Source organism: Oncorhynchus kisutch, linkage group LG2, assembly GCF_002021735.2.
Source record: "Oncorhynchus kisutch isolate 150728-3 linkage group LG2, Okis_V2, whole genome shotgun sequence".
In the NCBI taxonomy this organism is placed as follows: domain Eukaryota; kingdom Metazoa; phylum Chordata; class Actinopteri; order Salmoniformes; family Salmonidae; genus Oncorhynchus; species Oncorhynchus kisutch.
In genome coordinates this window covers 69,023,295-69,037,572 of record NC_034175.2, presented here as the reverse complement: position 1 = coordinate 69,037,572, position 14,278 = coordinate 69,023,295, and the positions used below count along the sequence as shown (strand labels likewise).

General features: G+C 47.1%; 1 protein-coding gene and 1 pseudogene across 1 annotated transcript in view; both read left to right on the top strand.

The window, feature by feature from the left end:
- The window catches only part of LOC116352882 (mucin-2-like), a gene marked incomplete at its 3' end in the record, with an annotated part of 37,438 nt that extends 26,621 nt beyond the window's left edge, over positions 1–10,817 (top strand). Inside the window, exons 3-6 of the mRNA XM_031802283.1 lie at positions 8,378–8,634; positions 8,730–9,294; positions 9,781–9,869; positions 9,989–10,817. Coding sequence (XP_031658143.1) covers positions 8,378–8,634; positions 8,730–9,294; positions 9,781–9,869; positions 9,989–10,817 — 1,740 coding nt within the window. The remainder of the gene's footprint in view (positions 1–8,377; positions 8,635–8,729; positions 9,295–9,780; positions 9,870–9,988) is intronic.
- On the top strand, positions 6,919–7,073 carry LOC116356875 (uncharacterized; annotated as a pseudogene).
- Positions 10,818–14,278: the final 3,461 nt, after the last annotated feature.

Genomic DNA, 14,278 nt, shown 5'->3' with positions numbered 1-14,278 from the left:
CATAGCTGTTACATAGCTGTTACATAGCTGATTCACTGCTACATATATTACATAGCTGTTACATAGCTGTTACATAGCTGATACATAGCTGTTACATAGCTGTTACATAGCTGTTACATAGCTGTTACATAGCTGTTACATAGCTGTTACATAGCTGTTACATAGCTGATTCACTGTTACATAGCTGATTCACTGTTACATAGCTGTTACATAGCTGTTACATAGTTGATTCACTGTTACATAGCTGTTACATAGCTGTTACATAGCTGATTCACTGTTACATAGCTGATTCACTGTTACATAGCTGATTCACTGTTACATAGCTGATTCACTGTTACATAGTTGATTCACTGTTACATAGCTGTTACATAGCTGTTACATAGTTGATTCACTGTTACATAGCTGTTACATAGCTGTTACATAGCTGATTCACTGTTACATAGCTGATTCACTGTTACATAGTTGATTCACTGTTACATAGCTGTTACATAGCTGTTACATAGCTGTTACATAGATGTTACATAGCTGTTACATAGATGTTACATAGCTGTTACATAGCTGTTACATAGCTGTTACATAGATGTTACATAGCTGTTACATAGCTGTTACATAGCTGTTACATAGCTGTTACATAGCTGTTACATAGCTGATTCACTGTTACATAGCTGTTACATAGCTGTTACATAGCTGTTACATAGCTGATTCACTGCTACATATATTACATAGCTGTTACATAGCTGTTACATAGCTGATACATAGCTGTTACATAGCTGTTACATAGCTGTTACATAGCTGTTACATAGCTGTTACATAGCTGTTACATAGCTGTTACATAGCTGTTACATAGCTGTTACATAGCTGATTCACTGTTACATAGCTGATTCACTGTTACATAGCTGTTACATAGCTGTTACATAGTTGATTCACTGTTACATAGCTGTTACATAGCTGTTACATAGCTGATTCACTGTTACATAGCTGATTCACTGTTACATAGCTGATTCACTGTTACATAGCTGATTCACTGTTACATAGTTGATTCACTGTTACATAGCTGTTACATAGCTGTTACATAGTTGATTCACTGTTACATAGCTGTTACATAGCTGTTACATAGCTGATTCACTGTTACATAGCTGATTCACTGTTACATAGTTGATTCACTGTTACATAGCTGTTACATAGCTGTTACATAGCTGTTACATAGCTGTTACATAGCTGTTACATAGCTGTTACATAGCTGTTACATAGATGTTACATAGCTGTTACATAGCTGTTACATAGATGTTACATAGCTGTTACATAGATGTTACATAGCTGTTACATAGCTGTTACATAGCTGTTACATAGCTGATTCACTGTTACATAGCTGTTACATAGCTGTTACATAGCTGTTACATAGCTGATTCACTGTTATGTAGCTGTTATATAACAGTTACATAGATGTTACATAGTCATAGAGTGTAATAGCGTGTATAGCTTGTACAATGATAGAATTAAATGGATACAGAAGTATGACAGAGCTTGTATGCTGTCTCCAAATGTGAGTTATGTCAATAAGCTGTGAAGGGCACAGTATAGGGCAAAAGCAGCATTTTCTTTTCATTAGGATATCAGTCATGGTGTTGCTAATGTCTGTTTTATTGGTTCTATGCAGTCATTGACATGTTCTGTTGGGTTGATAGTGTATGTGGTAGAGAATAGGAATGTTGTATAGCTTCCTCCCCGTCCTCTGTCATGTTGTCTCTATAAATTGTGGTAAATGGTACATTCCACTCCTTTTGCCCAGTGGCAGAAGGCATGAATGAACTCCGAGCACGAGGAGATGGGGGGGGGAGTGAATGTATATACTGTAACTCAGCGCGTGTTTCTTTATGAATGGGCAGTCTGAGCGGACAATCTTATTGGTTGAGAGAAGAGCAGGGTTTCTGAATGGACAGTAGGGTTCAGTCGCCTGTGTTTAAAGCCACCTTCTGCGGTTGCCTGTGTTCAGAGTCACCTTCTGTGGTCGCCTGTGTTCAGGGTCACCTGCGGTCGCCTGTGTTTATAGCCACCTTCTGCGGCCGCCTGTGTTCAGGGTCACCTGCGGTCGCCTGTGTTTAAAGCCAGGGAGGTTTACCCTGTAATAGATGTCAGGGAGGTTTACCCTGTAATATATGTCAGGGAGGTTTACCTTGTAATAGACGTCAGGGAGGTTTACCTTGTAATAGATGTCAGGGAGGTTTACCTTGTAATAGATGTCAGGGAGGTTTACCTTGTAATAGATGTCAGGGAGGTTTACCCTGTAATAGATGTCAGGGAGGTTTACCCTGTAATATATGTCAGGGAGGTTTACCTTGTAATAGATGTCAGGGAGGTTTACCTTGTAATAGATGTCAGGGAGGTTTACCTTGTAATAGATGTCAGGGAGGTTTACCTTGTAATAGATGTCAGGGAGGTTTACCCTGTAATAGATGTCAGGGAGGTTTACCCTGTAATATATGTCAGGGAGGTTTACCTTGTAATAGATGTCAGGGAGGTTTACCTTGTAATAGATGTCAGGGAGGTTTACCTTGTAATAGATGTCAGGGAGGTTTACCTTGTAATAGATGTCATGTCAGGGAGGTTTACCCTGTAATAGATGTCAGGGAGGTTTACCCTGTAATGGATGTCAGGGAGGTTTACCCTGTAATAGATGTCAGGGAGGTTTACCCTGTAATAGATGTCAGGGAGGTTTACCCTGTAATAGATGTCAGGGAGGTTTACCCTGTAATAGATGTCAGGGAGGTTTACCTTGTAATAGATGTCAGGGAGGTTTATCCTGTAATAGATGTCAGGGAGGTTTACCTTGTAATAGATGTCAGGGAGGTTTACCTTGTAATAGATGTCAGGGAGGTTTACCCTGTAATAGATGTCAGGGAGGTTTACCTTGTAATAGATGTCAGGGAGTTTTACCCTGTAATAGATGTCAGGGAGTTTTACCTTGTAATAGATGTCAGGGAGGTTTACCTTGTAATGGATGTCAGGGAGGTTTACCTTGTAATGGATGTCAGGGAGGTTTACCTTGTAATAGATGTCAGGGAGGTTTACCTTGTAATAGATGTCAGGGAGGTTTACCTTGTAATGGATGTCAGGGAGGTTTACCCTGTAATGGATGTCAGGGAGGTTTACCCTGTAATGGATGTCAGGGAGGTTTACCCTGTAATAGATGTCAGGGAGGTTTACCTTGTAATAGATGTCAGGGAGGTTTACCTTGTAATAGATGTCAGGGAGGTTTACCCTGTAATAGATGTCAGGGAGGTTTACCCTGTAATAGATGTCAGGGAGGTTTACCCTGTAATAGATGTCAGGGAGGTTTACCTTGTAATAGATGTCAGGGAGGTTTACCCTGTAATATATGTCAGGGAGGTTTACCCTGTAATAGATGTCAGGGAGGTTTACCCTGTAATAGATGTCAGGGAGGTTTACCCTGTAATAGATGTCAGGGAGGTTTACCCTGTAATAGATGTCAGGGAGGTTTACCTTGTAATAGATGTCAGGGAGGTTTACTCTTTTATGGAATGTACAATGTGTGGTTAAGGTTAGGGCAATGGTTTAGGACCGCTAATAAACAACTATGCGCTATTTCCATCAGCTATCATCGTCTTCGTATTCTCGCGGTTTGCTAACATGTTGTGAACTGCCGTAGTAGCGGCAGTGGTCTGAGCAGTGCACTTTGGCTCCTGAGCATCATGAGTTTGCGTCCAGTGCTGAGCAATACTTTTTTCTACAAATTTGTGATTCTCCAAACAACGACGTTCTCGGGACATTTTCAACCGTTCAGTCTATTTCTAGTGATCAGGATGCTAGCTGCTTCTATTCCTTCTCCCCGGGGTGTGACACGTCTTCAATTGTAACAGCATACTAACCTAATTACTTTAGTGCTGCTCGTGTACCCCTGAACCACCACAGACAAACATGAACATTGGCCACACAAAAATTAGGACCTAATGCTACCTGCCTAGACAGGAAGATTAGGGATCGCTCAGAAAGCAGGGTGTATTCGCGCGTGTGTGTGTGTGTGACCCCTCCCTCTGAGGAATGTGGTCACAGACAGACCCTCTCACATACACCCGCGCACACACACCCTCTCACACCCTTTCACATACACAAGCCTGCCCACCCACACTTGCACCCGCACACACACCCTCTCACACGCACCCGCACACACACCCTCTCACACACACTCGCACACACACCCTCTCACACACACCCTCTCCCACACACACACACACACACACACACACCCTCTCCCACACACATGCACGCACACACACACACACCTTTTCTCTTTGTGTTACTGCAGTACAATGATAGCCACTCCACCTCAGATTACTCTGGTTCTCTCTCTCCCCAATCCAACTGTCTGGTTCTCTCTCTCCCCAATCCAACTGTCTGGTTCTCTCTTTCCCCAATCCAACGCGCGCGTTGGTGATAAAAGTCAGCCATAAACTTTGTCGCTTTAGCCTGTCAATTAAATCATCCAATCTATCTGTGCTTATCGTGCCTGTGTGTCCGGTGTGTGTATGTGTGTGTGTGTGTGTGTGTGTGTGTAGGTGTGTGTGTGCTTATCGTGCCTGTGTGTCCGGTGTGTGTGTGTGTGTGTGTATGTGTGTGTGTGTGTGTGTGTAGGTGTGTGTGTGTGTGTGTGTGTGTGTGTGTGTGTGTGTGTGTGTGTGTGTGTGTGTGTGTGTGTGTGTGTGTGTGTGTGTGTAGGTGTGTGTGTGCTTATCGTGCCTGCGTGTCCGGTCTGTGGGTGTGTGTGTGCTTATCGTGCCTGCGTGTCCGGTCTGTGTGTGTTTAGGTGTGTGTGTGCTTATCGTGCCTGCGTGTCCGGTCTGTGTGTGTGTGGGTGTGTGTGTGCTTATCGTGCCTGCGTGTCCGGTCTGTGTGTGTTTAGGTGTGTGTGTGCTTATCGTGCCTGCGTGTCCGGTCTGTGTGATAGTCCTGATATTGTCGGTATGATGCATAGCCGGTATCTTGATGGTTGAGATTAGATTCTCAGGGGGAATCTGCTCTCTGTCTGATCTCCATACCTACATACTCTTACCTGTCCTACTTGGCAAAGTCTCACAGATGGACATTTTGCCATGACAAAGTGTTTTGCTGGTACTGGTAGGATTTAATTGTTTGATTTTGGTCATCAGTTCACCGTTCAGTGAGTGTGTTGGCGCTATCTTTGATCAAATCAAATCAAATTTATTTATATAGCCCTTCGTACATCAGCTGATATCTCAAAGTGCTGTACAGAAACCCAGCCTAAAACCCCAAACAGCAAGCAATGCAGGTGTAGAAGCACGGTGGCTAGGAAAAACTCCCTAGAAAGGCCAATACCTAGGAAGAAACCTAGAGAGGAACCAGGCTATGTGGGGTGGCCAGTCCTCTTCTGGCTGTGCCGGGTGGAGATTATAACAGAACATGGCCAAGATGTTCAAATGTTCATAAATGACCAGCATGGTCGAATAATAATAAGGCAGAACAGTTGAAACTGGAGCAGCAGCACAGTCAGGTGGAAGTTGAAACTGGAGCAGCAGCATGGCCAGGTGGACTGGGGACAGCAAGGAGTCATCATGTCAGGTAGTCCTGGGGCATGATCCTAGGGCTCAGGTCAGTTGAAACTGGAACAGCAGCATGGCCAGGTGGACTGGGGACAGCAAGGAGTCATCATGTCAGGTAGTCCTGGGGCATGGTCCTAGGGCTCAGGTCCTCCGAGAGAGAGAAAGAAAGAGTGAAGGAGAGAATTAGAGAACACACACTTAGATTCACACAGGACACCGAATAGGACAGGAGAAGTACTCCAGATATAACAAACTGACCCCAGCCCCCCGACACATAAACTACTGCAGCATAAATACTGGAGGCTGAGACATCAGTGATGATGTCACTATGTGAGGCTCTTCTCACTACACTCTTTCTGAAAAGCATTCCAAAGGGCTTCTTCTGGTGTCCCCATAGGAGAACCCTTTTTGGTTCCAGGAAGAACCCTTTTTGGTTCCAGTTTGAACCTTTTTGGGTTCCGGTAGAACCCTTTTGGGTTCCATGTAGAACTGTCTTTTTCACTCTATTGTTCCTTTTGGCATGACCTAACTTGGTTTTGTTTAGACAACAATAGTCAGTCCATTGTTGAGTTCAGGCAAAGAGTTTAACTGAATAACGTAGAAGTCACAAGGGCTGCTCGCTGCATTTGGTTTGATGTACCACACTTGTGTGTGTTGAATGGGAGGGGCCTTCTTAAAGGTGTGTTTGTGTACTCAGGTACGATAGGTTAACGGTTCTCCACACACCCACCTGGCACTGTGTGTCCCTGTGCCCATATATGGCCATAGCTTCCTCTACCTGGTCCCTCTCTGTGCTTTGTGTTCCAGTGAGACACAGAGCTGGGAAGAGACGTGAAAGCGGAAGCATGTCGTGGAAAGCAGGATGAATGAGCGAGGCCTGAGATCCGTGTTTGAAGACGTGTTTTTAATCAGGTAGCTAGGACTCCCCCAGGTACATAGTAAGTTATTCGGATGGGACTCAGTAATCAGTTGGTGTAATCAGTGGAACTATCTTCACCCCCCATTGACCACACTCACAAGAGTCTGAACACTTTTCCTGGCTGATATTGCTACTATGGGAACTCTCATCAATTGTACTTTTTAAAGGAAATTGACTGGAAATGTATGTATGGCCAGTCAGTCAGCTATTCAGGTTAGAATGAAGTCTGCGGAAAGTTTAAGGAAGGTAGAATGTGTGTCTGTCTCTGATAGAGTTCCCCTTCTGAAAGGTGCCTGAAGGCGTGGCTTTACGTCGTTCATTTCTTCAACAGGTTTTAAACCAACACACCCTCTATGGATAACAATCACTACAGTAGTAGGATCATACTTGCCTGGCAAGGATCATACTTGCCTGGCAAGGATCATACTTGCCTGGCAAGAGAGGTACCGTGATGAAGAAGGCGGTTCACCCAGGGCGAGGCTCAGCAATTGCACTCCGACTGTACTGACCCCTCCAAAGTTCCTAAATGTGGAAATCTCGATTGCATCATTTCTGGACTGTGTTCGGGCTCCCCTGTTAAATGTTTTTTAAACATCAGTAGGGAAGTGTGTGCTGTTACGTCTCTATGGGGCAGTGTAAGAGAGAGAGAGATGGGGGAGCTGGGAATCTAAAACAATGGGAATACTCTGGGATTGGGAAGGTTGTGGGAAAGGGGTGGCAGGGACCTTTGATGTGCCATACCCTCCATTTCTCCATAGTTCCAGGAAATGGCTAATCGGAGCCGCTGGCTTTCCTCTCTGTGGTTGGACGGTTCCTCAGGTCAGACTCTCCAGATCTGAACACGTTGAAGCTGAGGACTAGTATCTGATTGGCCGATGCTCTGAAAGAATGACATGGTAGTTGGTGCTGAAAGAGGACCAGAGAGTGAGGTGCTGCAGACTAAGGGGTGTTTATGGACCTGTCTCTCAACTATGGATGAAAAGAGGAAACCATAGAAATAAAGATTCTGGGGCCTGTCGTCCCAACTAACACACCCTACACACACCCACTGTCGTCCCAACTAACACACCCTACACACACCCACTGTCGTCCCAACTAACACACCCTACACACACCCACTGTCATCCCAACTAACACACCCACTGTCCTCCCAACTAACACACCCTACACACACCCACTCTCCTCCCAACTAACACACCCACTGTCCTCCCAACTAACACACCCTACACACACCCACTCTCCTCCCAACTAACACACCCTACACACACCCATTGTCCTCCCAACTAACACACCCACTGTCCTCCCAACTAACACACCCACTGTCCTCCCAACTAACACACCCACTGTCCTCCCAACTAACACACTCACTGTCCTCCCAACTAACACACCCACTGTCGTCCCAACTAACACACCCTACACACACCCACTGTCCTCCCAACTAACACACCCTACACACACCCACTGTCCTCCCAACTAACACACCCACTGTCGCCCCAACTAACACACCCTACACACACCCACTGTCCTCCCAACTAACACACCCACTGTCCTCCCAACTAACACACCCACTGTCCTCCCAACCAACACACCCACTGTCCTCCCAACTAACACACCCACTGTCCTCCCAACTAACACACCCGCTGTCGTCCCAACTAACACACCCACTGTCCTCCCAACTAACACACCCACTGTCCTCCCAACTAACACACCCACTGTCCTCCCAACTAACACACCCGCTGTCCTCCCAACTAACACACCCGCTGTCGTCCCAACTAACACACCCGCTGTCGTCCCAACTAACACACCCGCTGTCGTCCCAACTAACACACCCGCTGTCCTCCCAACTAACACACCCGCTGTCCTCCCAACTAACACACCCACTGTCCTCCCAACTAACACACCCACTGTCCTCCCAACTAACACACCCACTGTCCTCCCAACTAACACACCCACTGTCCTCCCAACTAACACACCCACTGTCCTCCCAACTAACACACCCGCTGTCGTCCCAACTAACACACCCACTGTCATCCCAACTAACACACCCACTGTCGTCCCAACTAACACACCCACTGTCCTCCCAACTAACACACCCACTGTCGTCCCAACTAACACACCCGCTGTCCTCCCAACTAACACACCCGCTGTCGTCCCAACTAACACACCCGCTGTCGTCCCAACTAACACACCCACTGTCGCCCCAACTAACACACCCTACACACACCCACTGTCCTCCCAACTAACACACCCACTGTCCTCCCAACTAACACACCCACTGTCCTCCCAACCAACACACCCACTGTCCTCCCAACTAACACACCCACTGTCCTCCCAACTAACACACCCGCTGTCGTCCCAACTAACACACCCACTGTCCTCCCAACTAACACACCCGCTGTCGTCCCAACTAACACACCCACTGTCCTCCCAACTAACACACCCACTGTCCTCCCAACTAACACACCCACTGTCCTCCCAACTAACACACCCACTGTCCTCCCAACTAACACACCCGCTGTCGTCCCAACTAACACACCCGCTGTCGTCCCAACTAACACACCCGCTGTCGTCCCAACTAACACACCCGCTGTCCTCCCAACTAACACACCCACTGTCCTCCCAACTAACACACCCACTGTCCTCCCAACTAACACACCCGCTGTCGTCCCAACTAACACACCCGCTGTCGTCCCAACTAACACACCCACTGTCATCCCAACTAACACACCCACTGTCGTCCCAACTAACACACCCACTGTCCTCCCAACTAACACACCCACTGTCGTCCCAACTAACACACCCACTGTCCTCCCAACTAACACACCCGCTGTCGTCCCAACTAACACACCCACTGTCGTCCCAACTAACACACCCGCTGTCGTCCCAACTAACACACCCGCTGTCGTCCCAACTAACACACCCGCTGTCGTCCCAACTAACACACCCGCTGTCCTCCCAACTAACACACCCACTGTCCTCCCAACTAACACACCCGCTGTCCTCCCAACTAACACACCCGCTGTCGTCCCAACTAACACACCCGCTGTCGTCCCAACTAACACACCCGCTGTCGTCCCAACTAACACACCCGCTGTCCTCCCAACTAACACACCCGCTGTCCTCCCAACTAACACACCCACTGTCCTCCCAACTAACACACCCACTGTCCTCCCAACTAACACACCCACTGTCCTCCCAACTAACACACCCACTGTCCTCCCAACTAACACACCCACTGTCCTCCCAACTAACACACCCGCTGTCGTCCCAACTAACACACCCACTGTCATCCCAACTAACACACCCACTGTCGTCCCAACTAACACACCCACTGTCCTCCCAACTAACACACCCACTGTCGTCCCAACTAACACACCCGCTGTCCTCCCAACTAACACACCCGCTGTCGTCCCAACTAACACACCCGCTGTCGTCCCAACTAACACACCCACTGTCGCCCCAACTAACACACCCTACACACACCCACTGTCCTCCCAACTAACACACCCACTGTCCTCCCAACTAACACACCCACTGTCCTCCCAACCAACACACCCACTGTCCTCCCAACTAACACACCCACTGTCCTCCCAACTAACACACCCGCTGTCGTCCCAACTAACACACCCACTGTCCTCCCAACTAACACACCCACTGTCCTCCCAACTAACACACCCACTGTCCTCCCAACTAACACACCCACTGTCCTCCCAACTAACACACCCGCTGTCGTCCCAACTAACACACCCGCTGTCGTCCCAACTAACACACCCGCTGTCGTCCCAACTAACACACCCGCTGTCCTCCCAACTAACACACCCACTGTCCTCCCAACTAACACACCCACTGTCCTCCCAACTAACACACCCGCTGTCGTCCCAACTAACACACCCGCTGTCGTCCCAACTAACACACCCACTGTCATCCCAACTAACACACCCACTGTCGTCCCAACTAACACACCCACTGTCCTCCCAACTAACACACCCACTGTCGTCCCAACTAACACACCCACTGTCCTCCCAACTAACACACCCGCTGTCGTCCCAACTAACACACCCACTGTCGTCCCAACTAACACACCCGCTGTCGTCCCAACTAACACACCCGCTGTCGTCCCAACTAACACACCCGCTGTCGTCCCAACTAACACACCCGCTGTCCTCCCAACTAACACACCCACTGTCCTCCCAACTAACACACCCACTGTCCTCCCAACTAACACACCCACTGTCCTCCCAACTAACACACCCACTGTCCTCCCAACTAACACACCCACTGTCCTCCCAACTAACACACCCACTGTCCTCCCAACTAACACACCCACTGTCGTCCCAACTAACACACCCACTGTCCTCCCAACTAACACACCCACTGTCCTCCCAACTAACACACCCGCTGTCGTCCCAACTAACACACCCACTGTCCTCCCCACTAACACACCCTACACACACCCACTGTCCTCCCAACTAACACACCCACTGTCCTCCCCACATCTTTTCACATCTTCTTTGTCCTTATTCACTATGTTTATGTAACCGGTGTGAAATGGCTAGCTAGTTAGCGGGGTGCACGCTAATAGCGTTTCAATCGCTCTGAGACCTTGAAGTAGTTGTTCCCCTTGCTCTCCAAGGGCCGTGGCTTTTGTGGAGCGATGGGTAACGATGCTTCAAGGGTGTCAGTTGTTGATATGTGCAGAGGGTCTCTGGTTCGAGCCCAGGTTACGTAGGGGCGAGGAGAGGGACGGAAGCTAAACTGTTACATTTATACTGTCTTCTATATAAAGCTTTTTTTGCCTACTGTAGGATCATGTTGGTTTTGGATGCTTGCTAGCTTTCAGGATTCTTAAAGTGTTGTAGGGTTGCTTTGGTCACTGGAACCTGGACTAGTGTAGGTCTGTGTGAACAGAAAAGGATCTGTCTGTATGGTGTGACTGTGCTTCCATTGACCTTGTTCTGGTCAATAAGACTTGTGTCCCTCTCAACCGTACTGTTCTGGGTTTCACTGGAAATAACCGATCCCTTTACACACACTTGACCCTTTCTGATCAGCCACACTGGCAGAATCACACGCACGCACGCATGCACACACTCACTCACAAACAAACAAACAAACAAACAAACAAACAAAGCATCATCAATGGATGGAAAGAAGCAGAGAGAGAGGGAGAGTGGAACATATCAGCTTACCACTGACCATGTAAACTGAGTCTAACTGGTTTAGGGCTGTTGCCATTACACACACGATCATATAATACACACGTTTTCAATGGGTTTGCACGACACCGTATGTCTTGGTCAAGTTATGATCACACCTGATCTGTTGTGTTGTGTGTTAGCAAGTGTCAGAGCAGTCGTGTGTGTGTGTGTGTGTGTGTGTGTGTGTGTGTGTGTGTGTGTGTGTGTGTGTGTGTGTGTGTGTGTGTGTGTGTGTGTGTGTGTGTGTGTGTGTGTGTGTGTGTGTGTGTGTGTGTGTGTGTGTGTGTGTGTGTGTGTGTGTGTGTGTGTGTGTGTGTGTGTGTGTGTGTGTGTGTGTGTGTGTGTGTGCCAAGCCACTAGACTGACCATGCTCTTATCAGCACGTGGCACAGTGAAGACGCCATAGTCCCCTGAACGACCACTACACTGGTCCCTCCATGTCTACGGGTTCTCTTCCTTCATTCAAAACATGTTGTATCACTAAATTGACCCCAATCCTGCTGTGTAGCTCTATAGTGCTTTATAGTTTGCTTGGGTAATTCATGGATTGATAGATTGATTGACAACCCTAGTTCTGTAGTGCTGTCCTCTCTCTCTCTCTATCTCTCTATCTATCTAACCCCCCTTATCCCCTCGGTGTGCAATGTCCCGGGTCCCTCTCAGTTCATTCATGCGGATCCAGGAAGTGCATTCCCCGCCACATCCCCAGGCTATGCTCCATCACCCCGCCCATTCCTGCCACCCTATCACACACAGCACTGCCCAGTAGTTCCTAGATGGCCACGCTAGAAGGGACAGAAGTGACAATATCATCAGAACTGATGAGCATCTGCATAAATGATACGTGTCATTGACTAGATAAAATACTGAGAAGTTTGGCCCATGTCATTGACTAGATAAAATACTGAGAAGTTTGGCCCATGTCATTGACTAGATAAAAGACAGAAGTTTGGCCCATGTCATTGACTAGATAAAATACTGAGAAGTTTGGCCCATGTCATTGATGTCACCGTCCTGACCTTTATTTTCTATGGTAGAGTAGGTCAGTGCATGACTAGGGGATTATTTTCTTTGTGGTGTTCTAGTTTGGTTTTCTATGTTGGTGTCTTGGTATGATTCCCAATTAGAGGCAGCTGGCTATCGTTGTCTCTAATTGGAGATCATACTTAAGTAGAATCTTCCCACCTGTGTGTTATGGGATATTGTTTGGCGTTAGTGCACGTAGCACCTCTGTAGTCACGCTTTGTTTGTTTGTTTTCTTAAGTTTCACTAATAATAAATTATGTGGAACTCATATCGCGCTGCGTCTTGGTCCGACCATTATTACGACGAACGTGAGAATTGACTAGATAAAATACTGAAGTTTGGCCCATGTCATTGACTAAATAAAAGACATTCAAACGCCTGTCTCTTTCTCACTCAACACTGCTACTCCTACGTCAGTCTTGTCATGGGACTCAGTTGCACGGAACACCATAGAACGCCATCACCATGGCAACACTCAAAGCCAGACAAAACACTCCGGGACCACACAATCCCAAAACACTAGAGAGAGAGAGAGAGAGAAAAGCTTTGACTATGTACAGACTCAGTGAGCATAGCCTTGCTATTGAGAAAGGCCGCTGTAGGCAGACCTGGCTCTCAAGAGAAGACACACTGCGCACACTGCCCACAAAATGAGGTGGAAACGGAGCTGCATTTCCTAACCTCCTGCCAAACATATGACCATATTAGAGACACATATATCCCTCAGATTACACAGATCCACAAAGAAATTAACAAAACCTGATTTTGATAAACTCCCATATCTACTGGGTGAAATACCACAGTGTTCCATCACAGCAGCAAGATGTGTGACCTGTTGCCACAAGAAAAGGGCAACCAGTGAAGAACAAACACCATTGTAAATACAACCCATATTTATGTTTATTAATTTTCCATTTTGTACTTTAACCATTTGCACAACGTTACAACACTGTATATAGACATAATAAGACATTTGAAATGTCTTTATTCTTTTGGAACTTCTGTGAATGTAATGTTTACTGTTCATTTTTATTGTTTATTTAACTTTTATATATTATCTACTTCACTTGCATTGGCAATGTTAACATGTGTTTCCATGCCAATAAAGCCCCTTGAATTGAATTGAGAGAGGAAGAGAGAGAGACACGCAGCGAGAGGGAGAAAAAGAGAGACAGAAACAGAGGGAGAAGGAGAGAAGGCCATAGTGCTGAAGCTCATCAGACAGAATGCTAGAATCCAAGAGAACGAGAGAGAGAGACTTTCCCTTAATAAGGAGAAATTGGAGTCAAGTGAGCATCAGCTGGTAGAGTACTAGGCTGCTATGTTTGATCAATATGGTCATGAGGCTTCAGCTATGCAGAGGCCTAACCGGACACGTGACAAGAGGGAAAGCCCAGCTTGCATACCTACCCTCCATCTAACCATTCGGCCCCTCTATTCCCTTCTTTCCTCCCTATTTCCGCTCAGTGTGCATTCATCCAACCCTCCATTCCATCATCCCTCCATTCCTCCATCTCTCCATCTCTCCATTCCAACATTCCTCCATCTCTCCATTCTGC